We start from the raw sequence: 22,545 nt of genomic DNA on the forward strand, positions 1-22,545 counted from the left end.
GTTGACAGTCTCAGGTTTCAGTTCTGGCCATATGAGTCTTGGGTGGTTCATTATTGTGAAGACTCCACAAAGCAAGATGGGTGTATGGTGAAGAATAATCAAAGGTAAATAAAGGCACCATCTCGAAGTGGACTTGCCATGTTGCATGGAAGCATGAATGTGTTGAGTCTTTTGTTGTTGAAAATGGTTCTAGGCTGGGCACAGTGGCTCACGCCTATAATCCCAGCACTTTGGGAGGCCGAGGTGGGTGGATCACCTAAGGTCAGGAGTTCGAGACCAGCCTGGCCAACATGGCAAAACTGCATCTCTACTAAAAATACAAAAATTAGCTGGGCATTGTGGTGGGCGCCTGTAATCCCAGCTACTGGGGACGCTGAGGCAGGGAGAATGGCTTGAACCCGGGAGGCGGAGGTTGGGCAACAGAGCCCCGGGAGGGGAGGAGGGGAGGAGGGGAGGCGAGAGGGGGAGGGGAGAGGGGAAAGGGGAGGAGAGTTCTAGCATCCCCAAGTCTGCCCTTGAGAATGTGGTTTGAGAAGGGAGGTGGATTCTTTCAGTGGTGTTCACAGAGCAATTGAAACTTTAGGTTTCTCAGAGTGAGCTAGTTTACTAAAGCCTACATATCTGAAAACATAAACACTTCTTCATCAAGGGTGCCCTTTAAGCCAGAAACAAACTCAACCACCAACCACCAAACCCACAAATGAGACAAAACCAAACCAAACCAAAAATCCAACAAATAAACAAACAAAAAACTTTCCGTGAGACAAACCACAGAACTTTATTTTGGGAAAAGAAAACATTTTTTTGTTGGTCAAACTATCAGCTCCTATGAAATACTCTTAAGAGATGTTTATCCTGAGCTAGTTTTTTTGTGGGGAGGTGCTGTTTACATGCTATGTTAAAAATAACACGCAAAAATTCACGAGACATTGATGATGATGATGGTTATACAAATAACGAGAATGATATTGGCATACATCATGTGAGTGGAAAAAAAAAGTTGATGGTGGTGATGACGATACGATCGAAACTGCTTTTGCTCCGTGGAAAGCCCTTTGAGATGGGGACCTGGCTGTGCAGTTTGCGGTGTATTTGCCTAAAACGCCATCTGGCTGCTACGTAGAGGAAGAACACTGTTTGCTTTTCTGGCCTTTGTTTTCATAATTCTTCAATTTCTCTTTATGCTCCTAAAAATTCTACATAATCCCATTTCGAACATTGCATTCATTCTCTCTTTTTTTTTTCTCTTAGAAAACAGTAAGGGTTTTCATTAAGAAGTAAGTCATAAGACTGCAAGAGAACAAATAAAACTCTTAAGAGGTCTCCCTCCCTCCCTCTCTCTCTGCAGGCTGGGGGTGGAGGATTCAAATGAAATTTTGCTTGAGAAAGTAGCCTGCTCGCTTCAGAAAATTGAATACTTTATTCAAAAAAGGTTAATTTTGCAGAATCAATTTGCCACACCTTTGCATCATTCACACTACCTTCCCTGCCCCATTATTTAGAGAACTCTAAGAAACATAATCTATACATGGATATAAAGTTGGGAACAGTAGATACTGGGAAATACTAGAGGGTGGGGAGATGGAGGGGCCAGGGCTGAAACACTACCTGTGGGGTGCTATGCTCAGTACCTGGGTGATGGAATCACCTGCATTCCAAACCTCAGTGTCACATGATATACCCATGAAACAAACCTGTACCTGTACCACTCAAATCTAAAATAAAAGGTAAAATTATACATAAAAAAGGAATATGATCCACAGAATGTATCAGACAAAAGGTGTCTGTTATGGTGGCTAATACACTTGGGGTTCAGAAAGTCAGTGGTGGCCACACACGGTGGCTCATGCCTGTAATACTAGTGCTTTGGGAGGCTGAGGCGGGAGGATCATGTGAAGCCAGGAGATCGAGACCTCTCTGCTACAAAAAGTAAACAAACAAAAATTGGCTGGGTGTGGTTATGCACACTTGTGGTCCCAGCTACTTGGGAGACTGAGGTAGGAGGATCACCTGAGCCCAGGAGGTCAAGGCTACAGTGAGCTATGATTGCACCACCACACTCCAGCCCAGGCAACAGAGCAAGACCGTGTCTCTTAAAAATTTTTTTTTAAAGGAAAAAAGAAAGTTGGTGGGGACGTGAATTCTAGAACTTTCTCTCCTCAAATATTTAGAACAGGTTGACATGGTACACAACCTTCTTAAAAGAGCTTAGCAAGAGGACGGAGGCTCAGCATTTGAAGGAAGCTGAGTGAGACAGATTAACTAATAAACAAGTCAAGTCACCAGTTAAGAATTGGTCCAGGCATAGTTGCTCATGCCTATAGTACCAGCACTTTGGGAGGCCAAGGCAGGAGGATCACGGGAGCTCAGGAATTTAAGACCAGCCTGAGCACCATAGGAAGTCTTCATTTCTACAAATAATTAGCCCGGAATGGTGGCACAAACCTGTGGCCCCACCTACTCGGGAGGCTGAGGCGGGAGGATCACTTGAGCCTGGGAAGTGCAGTGGCGTGATCATAGCTCACTGCAGCCTCCACTTCCCAGGCTGAAGCGATCCTCTCTGTGTCCTCACATGGTCATCCCTCTGTGTGTGGCTGTGTCCTTTTATTTTCTTGAAGACAGGGTCTCGCTCTGGCCCAGCAGAGTGCAGTGCTGCGATCATAGCTCACTGCAGCCTGGACCTCCTGGGCTCAAGTGAGCCTCCTACCTCAGCCTCCTGAGTGGCTGGGACCACAGGCGTTACACCACTACACCTAGCTAATATATATATGTTTTCTAGATACAGAGTCTCCTTACGTTGCCCAGGCTGGTCTCAAATTCCTGGCCTCAAGCAATCCTCCCGTCTCAGTCTCCCAAGTAGTCGGGTCTACCAGCACGCACCACCATGCCCAGGTAATTTTAAAACTTTTTGTGGCTGGGTGCGGTGGCTCATGCCTGTAATCCCAGCACTTTGGGAGGCCGAGGCAGGCGGATCACTGAGGTCAGGAGTTAAAGACCAGCCTGGCCAACATGGTGAAACCCCGTCTCTGCTATATATACAAAAATTAACCAGGCGTGGTGGAGGGCGTCTGTAGTCCCAGGTACTCGGGAGGCTGAGGCAGGAGAATGGCTTGAACCCGGGAGGCGGAGGTTGCAGTGAGCCGAGATTGTGCCACTGCACTCCAGCCTGGGTGATAGAGGGAGACTCCGTCTCAAAAAAAAAAAAAAAAAACAATCAAAAACTTTGTAGAGACAGTCTTGCTATGTTGCCCAGGCTGGTCTCGAACTCTTGGCCTCAATGTATCCTCTCGCCTGGGCCTCCCAAAGTGCTGGGATTACAGCACTTGGCTCCAGCTTGACCTTTGTTGGTAGAACTACTCAGAAAATATGACCGATTTAGAAATTGGGTGGTGCGAAGTGAACCCCACCCAAACCTATCCCCGCACCAGTTCTCATCTACCTTTTTCGCGTGTTGGGGAACTAGCAAGGCAGGGGCTGCGGCTCGCGGGAGCTTGCCCTCCCTCACACAGCTCAGCCTGTCAGAGCGCAAGGCACAGGGCTCTCACGCTACGGCCGCCACCCGCCCCGAGGCCCCGGTCCCCTCCCCTCACCGCCGCACCAGGGCAGCGCGGCCAAGAGCCGGGCCTTTCGGGGGCTGGGGCGGACGTGGCCAGAGATGCCCGAGGAGAAGCAAGAGACCATGGGTATGCGGCGGTCACGGGCCTCTCCGGCCCGGGTGACGGACGTTATGGCTGGCAGCGTCTCGATACCAAATGTTTCCAGACCATATGCTTGCCGCTTCCCGCACTTGGAAAGACCAATCGTTAGGCCCGAGGATGCAAGACCCACCCACTTTGCGATGGAGGCAGCCAATCCAGTTGCTCGTTACTTCCAGTGTCGCAGGCGCCCTTACGCAAGATCCTGTCCAATCGCTACCGGGAACGTCCTCCTAGTCCCGCCTCAGGGCCATCGCAGAGGCTGTCAATGCCGTCTGACCCCTTTACCCCATTGGCGTACTTCCTTCCGACACCATGACATGCACAGCACCAGGCCGGGGCGGGTCAATGGCGGTGGCGGAAACGGCGGGCCACTGGGCGGGAACGGGTTACGCGGCTGACGTCCGCCGCAGCTGCCGCTGGGTCCTGGAGACAGAAGCCTCCCTGAGAAGCGCACAATAGGCAGGGCGCGGTGGCTCACGCCTGTAATCCCAGCACTTTGGGAGGCTCAGGCGGGCGGATCACAAGGTCAGGAGATCGAGACCATCCTGGCTAACACGGTGAAACCCAGTCTCTACTAAAACTACAAAAAATTAGCCGGGCATGGTGGCGGGCGCCTATGGTCCCAGCTACTCGGGAGGTTGAGGCAGGAGAATGGCATGAACCCGGGAGGCAGAGCTTGCAGTGAGCCGAGATCGCGCCACTGCACTCCAGCCTGGGCGACAGAGCAAGACTCCGTCTCCAAAAAAAAAAAAGAGAGAAGCGCACAATGGACCAAGGGCTCTTGCCGGAGAGGCGCCGACGCCGAACCCGCAGCCAGACGCCCCTCAGTAGCGCCCGCATCGGGTGCCGCGGCTCTCGCCTAAGCCATGGGCGCGCCCGAGGGGCGGGCTCGCCTCCCGTCAGCCCTCACAGCTCGGCTGGGCTCGGAGTCCGCTCCGCCGTCGCCTTCCCGCTGGGGCCGGGAAACGCAGCCGCGGAGCCGCACAGCCCTTGCAGCCGGATGAGAGGCCCCGCTGGACTCAGGACGGTGGTCGGGGGCATTCGTGCAGCCTTGCGGCCCGCAGGCCCTCCCCGTCGGCAAAGCTGCGCCGCAGGCCTCGGGACCAATAGGGGGCTCCGGGGTGGGCCTGGAGGCCTGAGGCCACCGGGGGTCCCCGGGCAGGTGATGGGGGCTTGCGGAGCGGGGGTGCCGACCTCTGACCCACGAAAGGGGCGCCTTCGCGGTGCTGGTCGTAGTTATTCTCAGCGTCCCTATTATCCGATTTGAAATGAGAGCAGGTGGCTCTCGGGCTCCGAGCCGGAGGGGGCAGGCGAACTGGGAGCAATGTGTACATTCCACGCCTAGGACCCTGCCGCTGGGCAAATGGAGGCCCGTGTCCCTGCGGTCGCTGCCTGGGAGGGCGCACGAGGTCCCCCAGGCGAGGTGACCCACAGGAGGTTTTGTGACATTGGGCGGCCCAGGCCTGGGGGTGGTGTGTGCTAGTGGTGGAGGGCGGCCTCCTAGAGGAGCCGTCAGCCTTCCAGGGAAGGCACCTGGCCGGTCGGGGAGACTCCCCGGGGCTGCGGGGGAAGCTCCACCTCCTCGAGCGCCCCCCGCGGAGACCAGGACGCAGGGGTAGCCCTGCGCGGAGTTCTTGGTGGCTCCAGGTGACGCTGTCATAGGACAAAGGGCCCCGGGTGCCGACCTCCTGTGGAGGGCCCTGCCCCGCTGCGGCTGAGGAGGTCGGCACCCGGGGCCCTTTGTCCTATGACAGCGTCACCTGGAGCCACCAAGAACTGGAAGAGGCAGGAAGGAACACCCCCTAGAGCCTCCAGGGGGAGTCCAGCCCTGCCCACAACTTGATCTCAGATTCCTGGTTTCCAATACTGGAAAAGAATAAACTTCTGTTACTTTCAGCCACCCAAATTGTGGTTATTTGCTTCAGCATCCATAGGAATTTAAAAACTAAGAGGTATGAATTTTATGTTGCTGCCAAAAGGCTTTTTCTAGGACAAGTAGATATTTAACCTAGATAGTTGTAGCCTTTTCTCGTCTTCATTGGGATCGGAACTCAGTTGATGGCCTCTGTCCTATCTCAATGTTGATTTTACTTTCTCTTTAATCCTGTTCTAAAGCAGTGACCCTTTTAATATTGCTTAAGTAAATATCAATGTTTTTCTGGTCAGTGTGAGACCAGAAACCTTTTTACTTTGGGTCTGAGAAGGAGCAGTATTTTCCCTCCTTCTCCTCTTTTTAGAGATGGGGTCTCTCCGCTGCCCAGGCTACAGTGCAGTGGCATAATCCTAGCTCACTGCATCCTCAAACTCCTGGGCTCAAGTGATCTTCCGGCCTCAGCTTGCTGAAAAGCTGAAACCACAGGTGTGTGCCACTATGCCCTACATATATATATTCTAACTTATTTGTAGAAATGAGGTTTCACTATGTTGCCCAGGCTCGTCTCAGACCTCTGATCTCAAGTGTTCCTCCTCTTTGGCCTCCCAAAGCACTGGGATTACAGGTGTGAGCCACCATGCTTTGGCATGGTGGGGTATGCAGTAGGAGAGCAGGGGTGGTGGCAGTGTCTCCATATGTACTCTTACAAAAACTGGTGTGGGCAGATACTGGATGCCTACTTATTTAGGGGCATCTAAATTCCTGTGCTAAATTAGAAAACAGAGGCAGCTCTTGAAAGGAGTGATGGCATGAAGGAGAGATGCTTGGACCAACCAGCACACAGCCCTTATAAATAATTGATACCCTTGGTTTTAATGCCACGTCCTCTTCAACAGTTGTTGGTTGAAATGACACGTGATTCCAGGTGAGCTTTTCCAGATAAATTGCCCTGGAACTTCAGACTTTGTCGGGTGAATCGATGTGGAATTTCAGAATGGGCTGGAATGCCTAAGATGGGCATGTCCAATATTCAGCTCAGTGTGGGGAAACTGGTGGTGGCCAGGGCTGGTTGCAAGCTGAGTTGTAGGGGTGACAGTTCACCTGAGAAACAAAAAAACATGCAAGTCCTGGTTCATGAGGAGTGATTTCACAAATAGTGACCATGGAAGTCAATGTTGAAAAACAAATAGATTCAGGGCATAAGGGTGCAGGTTTGTTACGTGGATATATTGCCTAGTGGTGGGGATTGGCCTTCTGTCCCCTAAACAGTGAACATAATACCAGATAGATAGGTAATTTTTCCACCCTCATCCCCTCCCACCTTCCCCCTTTTTAAGGTGTCCTGTGTCTGTTAATGTCATTCTATAGGTCCATGTGTACCCATTTTTTTAACTCCCACTTATAAGCGAGGACATGTGGTATTTGATTTTCTGTTTGAGTTATTTCACTTAGGATATTGACCCGCAGCTCCATTTATGTTGCTGCAAAAGATATAGTTTCATTCTTTTTTATAGATGCATAGTATTCCTTGGTGTGTGTATACCACATTTTCTTCATCCAATGAACATTCAGGTTCATTCCATGATTTTGCTATTGTGAATTGTGCTGTAATAAAAATATAAGTGTAGGTGTCTATTCTGATAATTTCTTTCCTTTGGGTAGATAACCATTACTGGAGTTGCTGGGTCAAAGGGTAGATCTATTTTTAGTTCTCTGAGAAATCTACATACTGTTTTCTATAGAGATTGTACAATTTTACATTCTCACCAACAGTGTATAAGCAAGCGTTCCCTTCTTTACATTCTCACCAAGAGGTCAACGTTTTTCTACAAGACAAAAATGTACATTGGTAGATGATAGATAGATCAATGACAGGTAGATGGAATACATAGATGATAGATAATAATAGGTAGGTAGATGATAAATGGGATAGATGGAATAAATGGATAGATAGAATATAGTAATAAAATGCATCTACCTGAAAATAGAGAAGAAAAAGATTGTGGGACTTTCCACTCTATAACCCTGGGGCAAAGAAAATAGCATTAATGAAAAAGCAAAGAATGGGAAAGTAAAATTTTTTAGTCAGAACCACCCTTCCAGCAGAAAAGAATAGTGCAAGCAAAATATTAAGCATTTCATATGCATTTGTGTAGGCTATGGGAACTATTACAAAAAGGTGGATGTCGCATGTTTCAATGCTTTTTTTCTTTTTTCTTTTTTTTTTTTTTTTTGAGACAGAGTCTCACTCTGTCGCCCAGGCTGGAGTGCAGTGAAGTGATCTTGGCTCACTGCAACCTCCGCTTTCTGGGTTCAATCTCCCAAATAGCTGGGATTATAGTCTCCTGCCGCCATGCCCGGCTAATTTTTTTTTTCTTTTTAATAGAGATGGGGTTTCACCATGTTGTCCAGGCTGGTCTTGAACTCCTAACCTCAAGTCATCACCTGCCTCAACCTCCCAAAGTGCAGAGATTACAGGCGTGAGCCACCGTGCCCGGACTCAATACATTTTTAATATACACAGAGCTTTGCCACATTTTGGAGGGTTGCCTAGTATTGGAATTTCTGGATTTTTATTTCTTATATTTGTGTTTCTCCCTTTTAGTTTGATGTAATGCAACTCAGTAGATTTTCTTATTGAAATAAAATCTCAGGCTCTCTCCATTGCATAGGCTGAAGCAGGTATGACGTAGGACACTGGCTGGATTCAGACCCTTGAGGGAGGCCGGGCGCGGTGGCTCATGCCTGTAATCCCAGCACTTTAGGAGGCTGAGGCAGGCAGATCACTTGAGGTCAGGAGTTTGAGACCAGCCTGGCCAACATGGTGAAACCCCGTCTCTACCAAAAAAACGAAAAACAAAAATTAACCGACTGTGGTGGTGCGTGCCTGTAGTCCCAGCTACTTGGAAGGCTGAGGTAGGAGAATTGCTTGAATCCAATAGGTGGTGGTTGCAGTGAGCCAAAATTGTACCACCGCACTCCAGCCTGGGCGACAGAGTGAGACTGTCTCAAAAAACAAAAAACAAAAGCAGACCCTTGAAGGGTGAGCATTTTGCCGTGTTTCATTTGGCAGCTGGCTGTTCTGCTTCCTCCTAACATCTCAAAGGACACTGGATGGCCTGAGCTCCCGGGTACCCTGGGCTGCCCAGTTAGCATTCCCTGGGTGGTGAGAAAAATGCAAATTGTCTCTGCCCTGGAGCTTAAAGACTTCTCTCTGTAGGACCTCAGGAGGTCTTTTATCAAACTCTGTATTTGCAAGGCGGGAGGATTGCTTGAGCCCAGAAGTTCGAGACTAACCTGGGCAACCTAGTGAGACTCTGTTTCTACAAAAATCAGCCTGGCAGGGTGGCACACACCTGTAGTCCCAGCTACTAGGGAGGCTGAGGAGGTAGGATCACTTGAGTCCAGGAGTTTGAGGTTGCTGTGAGCTGTGATTGTACCAGATTGCTACATGGGGATGAGAGGAAATAAGAGGGTGAACAGATCTCCTGCTACCGCACATGCCACTTTTGAATTCCCAGCTGGTGTTTGAAGGCTGTGCAAGGTGTTGGATTGCAGGATGATGGAGACCCAGATCATTGTGAATCCATGACTGTGTGGCCGTTTGCATCGACTCAGCCTTACTGCAGATACTAACCTTCCTTACCCTCTCCAGCTATGCATTGGTTTTCTGCATACCACTTGGAATTTATGTTGGCTCTGAGTCATCCAACTCTCACATGAGAAAGAACCAAATAATGATGTGTTATTTTAAAAGAATGTGTCTGCATATGGCTTCTTATCTGCCAAGTGTTGCACCTTAGGCATTTATATTGAGAGTTTCAAGATCGTGCCACTGCACTCCAGCCTGGGTGACAGAGTGATACCTTGTCCCAAAAAAACAAAAACAAAAACAAACAAAAAAAAACAAGATAGGAGCAGACATTTCCAAACAGCTAAAATGTCCTCAAAGGGAGTTATTGATGTATTAGTCTGTTCTCAATGCTGCTAATAAACACATACCTAATACTGGGTAATTTATAAAGGAAAGAGGTTTAATGGATCCACAGTTCCACATGGCTGGGGAGGCCTCACAATCATGGCAGAAGGCAAAGGAGGAGCAAAGTCACGTCTTACATGGTGGTAGGCAGGAGAATATGTGCAGGGGGAGCTGCCCTTTATAGAACCATCTTCTGAGACTCATTCACTTATCACAAGAACAGCATGGGAAAAACCCACCCCCATAATTCAGTTAGCTCCCACCAGTTCCCTTCCACCACATGTGAGGATTATTACAATTCAAGGTGAGATCTGGGTGGAGACACAGAGCCAAACCATATCAATTGATAATTAGCAGATTAAAGGGAAAAAGGCAAATCTGTTGACTAAGACAGCCTTCACGTTTCCCTCAGCTTGACTGAGTGTTACACAGTTTTCCTCCTAACCTCCTTGTCTATTTTTTAGTTTTAATTTTTTTGATACATAATTGATGCACATATGTTGGGGGTACATGTGATTACTAAATACACTCACAATTTGTAAAGATCACATCATTGTGATCAAGATATTCATCACCCTACATATTTGCCTTTTCGTTAAGCTAGAAACATTTAAATTCTTATCTTTAGCTATTTTGAAATGTACAATAGATTACTGTAAACTACAGTCACCCTGCTGATTTATTGAACAGTAGGTCTTATTTCTTTTATCAAACTCTGTATTTGCAAGGCAGGAGGATTGCTTGAGCCCAGGAGTTTGAGACCAGCCTGGGCAATCTAGTGAGACCCTGTCTCTACAAAAAATACAAAAATCGGCCTGGCATGGTGACACGCACCTGTAGTCCCAGCTACTGGGGAGGCTGAGGTGGTAGGATCACTTGAGCTCAGGAGTTCCAGGTTACTATGAGCTACGATTGTATCATTGTACTCCAGTCTGGGCAACAGAGCAGAATTCTGTCTCCAAAAAAAACAAAAACCCCTACTTACTTGTACCCATTAATCAAACTATTTTTATCTCCCTTCCCAGCCTCTGGTAGCTACCAATCTACTCTCTATCTCCATGAGATCCAGGTTTTAAGCTCCCACATGTGAGTGAGAACACGCAGTATTTTTCTTCTGTGCCTGGCTTATTTCACTTAACATAATGACCTCCAGTTCCATCCATCAGGCCTCCTTTTTTCACGGAGGATTTATTTTAGGAAACTTGCAATTGTGAGTTCTTTCTCTACCTCTTTGAGAGGCAAATCTCCCAAATTTTCTTCTAGCCTCCTCCCAGTTTTGCAACCCAGGAATGCCTTTCTCAAGACTTCAGAGCCATCCCTTTAAAATGCAATTATTGAAGGAGATGATACATCTGTGTCTCAGTTTTTGTAGAAGGGCAGATTCCCAGTTTTGAAAAATTCCAATGAGCCAACGCAGATAGCTTTACGGCATTTCCTAACCTCTTCCTGATGTCTCCAGTTCCTTCTCAGCATCTCACCCCGGCACTTAAAAACTCTCCAGCCTTTTGTTTCAATGAAGTTAAGCTCCTCTCTTCCGTATTGCAGTAGTCCTGACTGAGTCCTTCCTTGAAGGTTTAACTTGTCTGGTGCAATTTTTTCTTTGACAATGTCCAGATCAAATGATCCCATAAAAACATCGAGTGTGATTTTAGCCTGAGAAGGGGGAGGGTGAGAAGATAGATTGGGAGGCAGCTGTGTAGGCAGGGGACTTGGCCACTCCCTAAACCTCTCCCAGTCTCACCTGTAAATGGAGTGCATAGGCAGCAGTGCTTCTCCCCCAAGGCTGGGGCGATGGAATCAGTTAGACTATTGAGGGCATCTGGAAGGGCATCTGTGTCAGGGTTAGTCCTCAGGGTATGGTGGCCAATGGGTTTCTTTTGGTTGACTGTTGACAATGCGTTTGTTGAATGGCAGCCTGCACTAGGTGACGCTGAAGCCACAGAAGACACTGCAGTGGGAAAACCAGCATGAGCCGCTGCCCCCAAGGAACCTCAAAGCCCAGGCAGAGGACCAGCCATCCCAGCCCGCAGGTAAAGTGTGTCACCTGTCAGGTGGGCTTGGGGTGAGTGGGTGGGGGAAGTGTGTGTGCAAAGGGGGTGTGAGTGTGTATGCGTGTGAGCACGAGTGATGGCTAGTGTGACTGCATGTCAGGGAGTGTGAACAAGCGTGCGAGGGTGTGTGTGCAAGTGCGTATGCATATGAGAATATGTGTCTGTGGATGAGTGCATTTGAAAGCCTGTGTGTGTGTGTGTGCTCATGAGGGTAAGTTAGTGACTGAATGTGCAGGATGTGTGAGTGTGCATGGAACACTGTCAGTGTGTCTGTGTGGCAAGTGTGTAGGCGTGTGAGGACAGGCAGAAGTGTGTCAGTGTTGTGATGGGAGTGTGAATGAGTGTGCAAAAAGGTGAGTGAATGTGCATGGAAGTGTGTGTCAACTATGAAGGCATGTAGTGTGTCAGTGTGTGCAGTGCAAGCATGTGTGGGAATGAGTGCTTGTGGGTGTGTCCATATCCAACGGGTATGTGTGAAAGCATGTAAAAGTGTGTGTAGTGTGATGGTGTGTGGATGTATCAGTGTGTATAAATGAGAGCATGTAAATGTGTATGTATGAGTGTTGAGTGAGTGTGCATATGTGAGGCTGTGCGTGTGAGTGTAACCATGAGGGTGTGAACGTGCTTAAGTGTATGTGCATGTGACAGTGCAAGTGTAGGGGTGTGATGCATGTGTGGGTTTGCCAGTGTATGAGTGTACATGGTGTGGATCTGAATGTGCACAGTGTAAAGGGCATGAGTGCAAGTGTGTGTGAGTGTATGTGAATGAGTGGTAGTGTGCATGCATGTGTGAGTGCACGCTCAGAAGCATGGATGGGTGCAAGCCTCCCCTACTAACTCCTCCTCCTTCCTGAGATCAAAAAAGTATGTGTTTTCTGTGTTTCAAAAATGTTTTAAAATTATGTACTGTATTTAATAGTTCTTATGACTACAGTGTTTTTCTCTCTGCTTAAAGCGCAGCAGGGGCTGGGCGCAGTGGCTCACACCTGTAATCCCAGCACTTTGGGAGGCCAAGGCAAGTGGATCAGTTGAGATCAGGAGTTCAAGACCAGCCTGGACAACATGGTGAAACCCCATCTCTACTAAAAATACAAAAATTAGCCGGGCATGGTAGCGGGTGCCTGTAATCCCAGCTACTGGGGAGGCTGAGGTGGGAGAATCGCTTGAACTCGGGAGGCCGAGGTTGCAGTGAACCGAGATTGCACCACTGCACTCCAGCCTGGGCGACAGAGCGAGACTCTATGCAAAAAACCCCAAAAAATCCAATGTAGCTAAAAGCAGTTTGATGATAACAGTGACACTGAAATGAGAATTGTGTCAGAAAAACCACAAACAATAATGAAATGGCTCCTATATAACCCATCCCCAAAAACCCACGTAAAGAAGAAAACAGGGCTGGGTGTAGTGGTTCATGCCTATAATTCCAGCACTTTGGGAGGCCCAGAAGGGAGGATTGCTTGAGCCTGGGAAATCGAGGCCACAGTGAGCTGTATTTGCACCACTGTACTTCAGCCTGAGAGTCAGAGTGAAACCTTGTCTCAAAAACAGAAAGACGAAAAGGGTACCTGAGGTATTAACTCTGATCATCAGTGAGTGGAAAGATTCTGGTATTCTGGTGCTTTCCATTTTCTTTTAGCTTATCTTCATTTTTGAGTTTTCTGGAAGAGCATTTATTGCTTTTTTTCTTTTTGAGACGGAGTCTCCCTCTGTCGCCCAGGCTGGAGTGCAGTGGTATGATCTTGGCTCACTGCAACCTCCACTTCCTGGGTTCAAGCGATTTTCCTGCCTCAGCCTCCTGAGTAGCTGGGACTACAGGTACATGCCACCACGCCCGGCTAATTTTTTGTATTTTTTTTAGTAGAGACGAGACAGGGTTTCACCTTGTTAGCCAGGAGGATGGTCTTGATCTCCTGACCTTGTGATCCACCTGCCTTGGCCTCCCAAAGTGCTGCGATTACAGGCGTGAGCCACCGCGCCCGGTCGCATTTATTGCTTTAAGAAAAAAAAATTTCACTTGATGGGAAGAAGCTAAAATGAGGCTGACTAGGAAAATATCATTACTAAAAACATTCTCCTTCATTCATGGACTTTTTTTTTTGAGACAGTCTCGTTCTGTGGCATATGCTGGAGTGCAGTGGTACAATCTCAGCTCACTGCAACCTTCGCCTCCCAGGTTCAAATGAATTCTTGTGTCTCAGCCTCCTGAATAACTGGAATTAGAGGCATGTACCACCATGTCCAGCTAATTTTTGTATTAGGGTTTTGTCATGTTGGCCAGGCTGGTCTTGAACCCCTGACCTCAAGTGATACATCTGCCTCAGCCTCTCAGAGTGCTGGGATTACAAGTGTAAGCCACTGCACCTGGCCCTTGTTTTGGCTAACTCTGAGTGAAACTCTTTCTGCCATGGGAGATTGTACCTTACCATTGTTTATTTCCAGGGTCTCCTGAGAACACAGACCAGAATTACTGAGGTAATCTTGGCACATTTTCTTAACCATTTTATGCGACTTTCAAATTCCTTATATGTAGCTGGGAAAAAAGGCTTTGCTAGATGATCTTTTTCAACCTTTGTGAAGATAAAGATTAAGAAAAAAGTTTAAACCTGAGGCAAGGAAAATACAGAAGAAAACCTAAACAAAGTTTCGGTTCTCAGCCCCTGAGCAGCCACTCAGTGGTGGGTGTTTCCTTCACTCCCCAGTGAGCACCTACTGTGTGTTCCGTATGGCGCAGGGCAGGGAGGAGCAGGCCAAGAAACAAACAAGCCTTGGGGTCGGGGCCACAGAGGGCATGGTGAGCTCTCAGGACAGGGCGGGAAGGGAAGGCAGAAAGGTCCTGGGCACAGGCTGGGCTGTCAGCTCCAGAGGGGCGCACTGACCCTGCATCCATGGTAAGTGTGGGGCACAGGCAGTCTGGGCTGCAGCCTCAGAGCGGAGCAGAGCCCGGGGTGTAAGAGGCCGGCTGGGGCAAGTGGGCACCAGGAGAGCCCAGGCTGGCCATTATTTGTGGCTGCATTTCCATTTCCAAAAATGTATGGTTTTTTCAGTTAATGGAGAAAAAGCACTGACAAAATTCAACATGCTTTCATGATTAAAAACATTCAGCAAACTAAGAATAGAGAAAACTACCTCAACATAATAAAAGTCATATATGAAAAAGCCACATCACACTCAATGGTGAAAACTGAAAGCTTTTCCTCTAAAATTAGGAACAAGACAAGGATGTCTGCATTCATTACTTGCATGCAACACAGTGCTAGAAGTTCTAACCGGCACACTTAGGCAAGAAAAAGAAATAAAAGGCATCAAAATTGAAAAGAAAGAAGTAAAATTATCTCTATTTGCAGATAGGATCTTATAAGTAGAAACGCCTAAAGAGCGTGTGTGCACACACACACGTTAGAACTAATAAATGAGGCCAGGCATGGTGGCTTGTGCCTATGATCCCAGCACTTTGGGAGTCAGAGGTGTGGAGATCACTTGAGGTCAGGAGTTCGAGACCAGCCTCACCAACATGGCAAAACCTGGCAAAACCCCATCTCTACAAAAAAATACAAAAATTAGCCAGGCATGTTGGTGGGCACCTGTGGTCCCAGCTACTTGGGAGGCTGAGGCACAAGAATCACTTGAACCCTGGAGGCAGAGGTTGCAGTGAGCCAAGATTGTGCCACTGCACTCCAGCCTGGGCGACAGAGCAAGAGAGCGAGACTCTGTCTCTTTTTTCTTTTTTAAAAAAGAATTAAAAAAAAAAAACTAATAAATGAAATCAGCAATGTAGTAGCATACAAGGTAAATACACAGGCCAGGTGCGGTGGCTCACACCTGTAATCCCAGCACTTTGGGAGGCCAAGGTGAATGGATCACTTGAGGTCAAGAGTTCAAGACCAGCCTGGCCAACGTGGTGAAACCCCGTTTCTGCTAAAAATATAAAAAATTACTGGTGGTACGTGACTGTAGTCCCAGCTACTTGGGAGGTTGAGGCAGGAGAATCACTTGAACCTGGGAGGTGGAGGTTGTAGTGAACTCAGACTGCGCCACTGTACTCCAGCCTGGGCGACAGAGTGAGACTGAAAAAAAAAAAGTCAATACAGAAAAATCAGCTGCATTTCTAAATACTAACAAACAATGAACAGTCTGAAAAGGAACTAATGAAAATGAAAATTCCACTTAAAATCTAGCAATCCTACTTCTGGATATATACCCCAAAAAATTGAAAGGAGGGTCTCAAGGAGGTAATTGAACACCCGTGTTCACAGCAGCATTATTCATAATAGCTAAAAGGTGGAAGCAACCCAAGTGTCCATTGAAAGATGAATGAATGAGCAAAATGTGGTATGCACAGTGAAACTTTACTCCGCCTTAAAGGACATTCAGACACTTTCTACAACATGAACCTTGAGAATACTGTGCTAGGTGAAATAAGCCAGTCACAGAAAGACAAATATTCTGTGATTCCACTTCTGTGAAGAAAGCAGTGTAGTCAAAATCATAGAGACAGAAAGTAGAATAGTGGCTGCCAGGGTTGGGGAAAAAGGGAATGGAGAGTTGGTGTTTATGGGGGCAGTTTTAGTCCCCCCCCGACCCGCTTACCCCAACTTGAAGCTCAGAGTTTTAGTTGTACAAGATGAAAAGAGTTCTGGAGATGTGTGGGGGTGATGGCTGTACAACGTGAATGTATTTAGTGCCCCTGAACCACACACCTACATATGGCTAAGATGGTAAATGTTATGCTATGTATATTTTACTACAATAAAATATGTTGGAAAAAAAATTTTGATGTGATAATGCAAACTTACAGCGACTCACACCTGCTTTATCGGGAGTTTCAGAAGGGGCAGGAGGGAGAGGACACGCTAAGCAGCCAGAGGCTATTGACACACCAGAAGCATCCCCAGGGACTGCCTTTCTCAACATCACCCTCTGTAATGGCAGCGTCAGCCAAGAGTGCACTGCCATTGGTTTTACTGACCAAACCTAAAGAAACGGCTGCGTTCCCATCAGATTTGCTCACTAAATCATGCCGACACACAGACATGCATCTTCCAGCCTGTTCAGCAGCAGTGCAGACAACATGAGGGGTCTCAGATCCTCCACAAGAATGATTCTGGTTCTGCCTGAGCCTTCGCCTGAGTCCCCATCAGACATTGTAAAGGTCAACTTAAGGATGATGGGCAGGCAGAGGCAGGAATAAGGACTGATATGGTTTGAATCTGTCCCCACCCAATCTCTCATTGGTTTAGCACCATCCCCTTGGTGCTGTTCTCATGATAGCTGGTTGTTTAAAAGTGTGTGGCACCTGCCGGGCACGGTGGCTCACGCCTGTAATCCCAGCACTTTGGAAGGCTGAGGTGGGTGGATCATGAGGTCAGGAGATCGAGACCATCCTGGCTAACACGATGAAACCCCGTATCTACTAAAAATAGAAAAAATTGCCAGGCGTGGTGGCAGGCGCCTGTAGTCCCAGCTACTCGGGAGGCTGAGGCAGGAGAATGGCGTGAAACCAGGAGGCGGAGCTTGCAGTGAGCCGAGATCACGCCACTGTACTCCAGCCTAGGCTACAGAGCGAGACTCCGTCTCAAAAAAAAAAAAAAAAAAAAAGGAAAAAAAAAAGTGTGCAGCACCTACCCCGGCCCCTTGTCCCTGCTGTGGCCATGTGACATGCCTGCTCCCACTCTGCCTTCACCGTGACTGATTCTGAAGCATCCCCAGAAGCTGAGCAGATGCCAGCACCATGCTTCCTGTACAGCCTGTGGAACTGTGAGCCAATTAAACCTCTTTTCTTTATAAAATACCTGGTCTCAAGTATTTCTTTAAACAGTGTGAGAATGGCCGAAAACGACACCCAGATGCAAACATTACCTGCAGGCCACCGCGTGCTGACTCTCTCACCAAGCAGGAGCGGGCCCCTCCCTCACGCGGAGCCGCTGGCATGGACAGCCCCGGGAAGGTTAGGCTGAGCGTCCTTTCCTCTGTGCACCCCCGGAGGTTGTTCCCATTGGCTTTCTCAGATAGCACCATCTCAGGGTCCAGCTGGCCATGGCCTGGATTAAGTTTAAAATGCTGGGCCAGTCCCCACTTCCCTATATATGACTTTTTACAAGTCTGACACTTGAAGCTTTTGGGCCTCAGGGAGCAGCTTGATAAGTCAAAGAGCGCCTGCCTCTCCCTCTGATCTTCTTCCACACTGAGTTCTGAATAATCATCAGAATCTGGCAGATGACCGTCGGCCAAATCATCCCTTTTTATGAACTCAGCTTTAGCTTTATACTTGGCAGGTCGAGATACCTGTCTCAACATGTCTTCACTTTTAACGATGGTTTTAGTTTCTCAGTATGTTTTGTATGCAAGTTGGAAATAAATAAACGTCCTGAACTGGATGAAACATGTTACAGTCGGCGAACTGGAGGCCGACAAAGGGGTCAACGTGGTGCCCTGTCCATTTGGAGCCTTAGGGGCTGGGACTCTCTTTGCAGGGACCACCTAGAGGGCTGGCAGTGGTCTCTGTACAAACCCCTGAGCAGGAGATTGATGTAGGAAACATGACCGTGGCTCGGTTCTCACGAGGGGCTGTACCCTGAGCAGCTGGGGGCTGGTGACGTGGAGTCCCACCAGGCGGGAATTCCCCCGGGGCGGCTGGCTCTGTCTTGCAGATTGGGGCTGGACTGTGGCCAGTAGGGACGTTGGCCGTTCCTGACCTTTTGTTTCTCCAGACGTTACCTTGACACAAATGGCTTCTAGTTGCTTTCCTACAGAAAGACAAGAAAGGGAAAAGAAGCATTGTGCTTATCAACATGTCTGCAATTTTGCTCTCATAGTAAATCCACTACTGACATTTTTTCTAAATTACGTCTTACATATACAATTTATGTAATGTGTTTGTATTAACTGTTTTTCAGACCTTTCTGACCAGAAACCACAGTGATACAGGCCGGGCGCAGTGGCTCACACCTGTAATCCCAGCACTTCGGGAGGCCAAGGTGGGCAGATCACTTGAGGTCAGGAGTTCAAGACCAGCCAGGCCAACATGGTGAAACCCCTTCTCTACTAAGGATACAAAAATTAGCAGGGTGTGGTGGTGCACACCTGTAATCCCAGCTACTTTGGAGGCTGAGGCATGAGAATCGCTTGAACCTGGGAGGACGAGGTTGCAGTGAGCCAAGATCGCGCCACTGCACTCCAGCCTGGGTGACAGAGCGAGACTCCATCTCAAAAAACAAACAAAATGGCCGGGCACGGTGGCTCACACCTGTAATCCCAGCACTGTGGGAGGCCGAATCACTTGAGGCCAGGAGTTCCAGACCAGCTTGGTCAACATGGTGAAACCCCATCTATACTAAAAATACAAAAGTTAGCCGGGTGTGGTGGCACATTCCTGTACTCCCAGCTACTTGGGAGGCTGAGGCAGGAGAATTGTTTGAGCCTGGGAGGCGGAGAGGCTGCAGTGAGCTGAGATCCTGCCACTGCACTCCAGCCTGGGTGACAGAGCTAGACTCAGTCTCAAAAACAAACAAAAAACAAAAACAGACCACAGTGACACATTTTACATTATGACCTAGTATGCATGTATATAAATATTTGCATACATAAATGAAAAGCTGATGGAACTACTTAGCATTCCTATGTAAATGCCTGCTGATTGTATCTATTCTTCATTTCTACATCACCTTTTTTTTTTTTTTTTTTTTTGGAGACGGTCTCACTCTGTCGCCCAGGCTGGAGTGCAGTGGCGCGATCTTAGCTCACGGCAACCTCCGCCTCCCAGGTTTGAGTGATTCTCCTGCTTCTGCCTCCTGTATAGCTGGGATTACAGGCACATGCCACCATGCCTGGCTAATTTTTGTATTTTCTGTAGAGACGGGGTTTCACCATGTTGGACAGGCTGGTGTCAAACTCCTGAACTCAAGTGACCCGCCCGCCTCAACCTCCCAAAGTGCTGGGATTACAGGTGTGAGCTACCGCACTGACCCTAATCTACATCACTTTAAAAAAAATACTAGTCATAATCCACTAAGTTGATTTCATGATGAATTAAGAGATAATAAGAACCTTCTTAACAGTTTCACCCATGTGTTTTTGCTTGGAGTTTTTAGTACTCTAAAATCAGATGTAATTCATAATGTGGGACCATGTTTTTAAAAAAGTTTCTAATGAAATTCTAGAAGCCACAAAAAAGCCATAAAGGACAATGTTACCCAGGATCCTCCTGCCCAACCTGCACGCCCGTTTCTTCACCCTGTCCTGAATGTGCTGTTCAGCATTCTTATGCTTTTTAAATATTTACATGGCATATGCAGATATTTCTAAAAATATACAGTTCAGTTCTGAAATGCTTTAAAACTGTATAGAAATGATATCATCTCCTGCAACTTGATAGGGCTTTTTTCAGGTTTCTTTACTCCATTTTGCTTTGTGAATTTTACCCTCATTGACATGTGTAGCTCTCAGGGGTTGATTTTCTCTGCAGTATGAGTTTGCCAATCTCCTATTGATGGATGGGTACTTTCCAACCTTCTGCTCTAAGGTCTGCTCTGAATCTCCACGGATGTATGTGTGTACATGTGTGAGTTTCTCCAGGGGCATGTATCTAGGAGTAGGGCTGAATATCTTTTTCTTTTTTTTTTTTTTGAGAGAAGGTCTTGCTCTGTTGTCCAGGCTGGAGTGCAATGGCATGATCTCAGCTCACTGCAACCTGCGCTTCCCAGGTACAAGTGATTCTCCTGCCTCAGCCTCCCGGGTAGCTGCGATTACAGACACGTGCCACTACGCCTGGTTAATTTTTGTATTTTTAGTAGAGACAGGGTTTCACCATGTTGTCCAGGCTGGTCTCAAACTCCTGACCTCAAGTGATCTGCCCCACTCAGCCTCCCGAAGTGCTGGAATTACAGGCGTGAGCCACCGTGCCCGGCCGGGCTGAATATCCTCAACAACTTTTTACAAATATATCTAACAAAATTTCAAATACATGTGCTTTTTGACCCAGTAATTCTACTTCCTGGATTCCAAAATTAAAAAAACTTAGATGGCCATAAAGATGTTATGTTCTATGAGGTTCAAGGCAGCACTGTCTGTAATAGCAAAACACCTACCAAAGGGGAGAGCTACCTTCGACAACATCCCACAGATATTTATTGAGTACTGACCATGTGCATGAGACACTGCTACAGGTGTCAGAGAAACAGTTCTCATACAGCTTAGGGGAGAAGGTCAGGAAGCAAAAGAAACAAGGCTCCTGCCCTCACAGAGCAGAAATAATGAGCATTTTCCTCCAGGGAGAAAAAGAGGCAAACCTCGTCATCCAGAGCACGATTTCACAACCAACATTTCAGAACATAATCCTTTGACATGGGTGGCTGGAGGATGCCCAGCAGCATCTCTGCCTCTACCCACTAGATGCTAGTAGTGATCCCAAGTCCTGACAAGATATTGCCAAGTGCCCCTTGTGGGGCAAAACTGCCCTCGGTTGAGAACCACTTATTTGGGACCACCAACTGGCCCTCTTTGGACTCAACCTTCTGGTGTGACCCTCAAACAGTAGAAAGTCAATAAAAATGTCAAACAGGACAGAATAAAGACCCTCACTGAGATCAGGCTGGAGTGTGTCTCTCGTCTGGCTCTTGTTATACACTAGTACAAATAACAGAGGTCAAGTGTACCGAGGTGGCACCACAACCCTGGGAGTCCCCATTCCTGGGCTACTTGCAAATCAAATGACAACTAGATTGACTGTGCATATCCTTCAAGAACAATGTCTGTTTCATTTTACTACCAATCACATAGAATATCTCTCTAAGGGCCAAACACAAATCACACCTGTAGTAGCAGTGCTTTGGGATGCTGAGGCGGGAGGACTGCTTGAGGCCAGGAGTTCAGGGCCAGCCTGGGCAACAGAGCAAGACCCTGTCCCTACAAAACATTAAAAAAAAAACAAAAACCCAAAACAAAGAGTCTCACTGTTGCCTAGGCTGGACTGCAGTGGTGCATTCTTGGCTCCCTGAAACCTCTGCCTCCCGAGTTCAAGCGATTTTCCTGACTTGGCCTCGCTAGTAGCTAGGATTGCAGGCATGCGCCACCGTGACTGGCTAATTTTTGTATTTTTAGTAGAGACGGGGTTACATCACATTGGCCAGACTGGCCTCAAACTCCTGATCTCAGGTGATCCACCCGCCGCCGCCTCCCAAAGTGCTGGGATTCCAGGGGTGAGCCACCGAGCCCCGCCTACAAAACATTTTAAAATTAGGCTTGATGGTACATGCCTGTAGCCCCAGATACTCGGGAGGCTGAGGGGGAAGGATCGTTTGAGTCTGGGAGTTTGAGGCTGTAGTGAGCCGTGATCAGTCCAGCCTGGGTGAGAATGCAACACCTTGTCTCAACAAAACCCCAAAACAACAACAAAATACATATACACACAGACACACAACCTAAACCCTATTGTTTTAGGATAACCACAGCAGCAAAGCCGGCCTAATAATGTATTCATCCTCTGTCCTGACTGGCTTACCCCGTGGGTATTACGCTTCATGCTTTCTTGTGTGTTTTTATTTCATTCGGCGAACATTTACTAAATATTTCTGGATGGAATACATACACACTAGCCAACTCCTAGCCTCACCGTTGAGATGGTGGGCAGTTTCCCTGCCATGCCTTAGTCCCCGCAGACCTGCTGAATCGATCTCCTGGGTCGGAGACCCGATCTGCCCTTTCAAAAGCTCCGCTGACGATTTCGAAGGCAGACAAGTTTCCCTAAGGAATGCAGACAGGTGAGGCAGACGGGAAAAATGTCATCATGGTACAACAGGTGCAATAAAGAGGCAGAACAGCCCAGAAGCAGTGATCTCTGAGGGGCATTTTGAAGGCTGGGAATTTTTGCCAGGTAGGGCATTCTGAGTACAAAGAAAAATGTGTACATGCATGGATGCATGAAAAGGGGTTGGCATGTTGGATGGAACT

The 22,545-nt window shown here is 47.7% G+C and overlaps 1 protein-coding gene across 1 annotated transcript in view; it reads right to left on the bottom strand.

Annotated features, from left to right (window-relative positions):
• Window positions 1-6,418: 6,418 nt before the first annotated feature.
• Window positions 6,419-22,545, bottom strand: part of LOC740134 (atherin-like) — a 34,492-nt gene continuing 18,365 nt past the window's right edge. Inside the window, exons 3-4 of the mRNA XM_063804875.1 lie at window positions 17,458-18,344; window positions 6,419-6,672 (exon numbers count right to left, since the gene is read on the bottom strand). Coding sequence (XP_063660945.1) covers window positions 18,079-18,344 — 266 coding nt within the window. The 3' untranslated portion in view covers window positions 6,419-6,672; window positions 17,458-18,078. The remainder of the gene's footprint in view (window positions 6,673-17,457; window positions 18,345-22,545) is intronic.

This window comes from Pan troglodytes, chromosome X (assembly GCF_028858775.2).
Source record: "Pan troglodytes isolate AG18354 chromosome X, NHGRI_mPanTro3-v2.0_pri, whole genome shotgun sequence".
Taxonomy (NCBI): Eukaryota; Metazoa; Chordata; class Mammalia; order Primates; family Hominidae; genus Pan; species Pan troglodytes.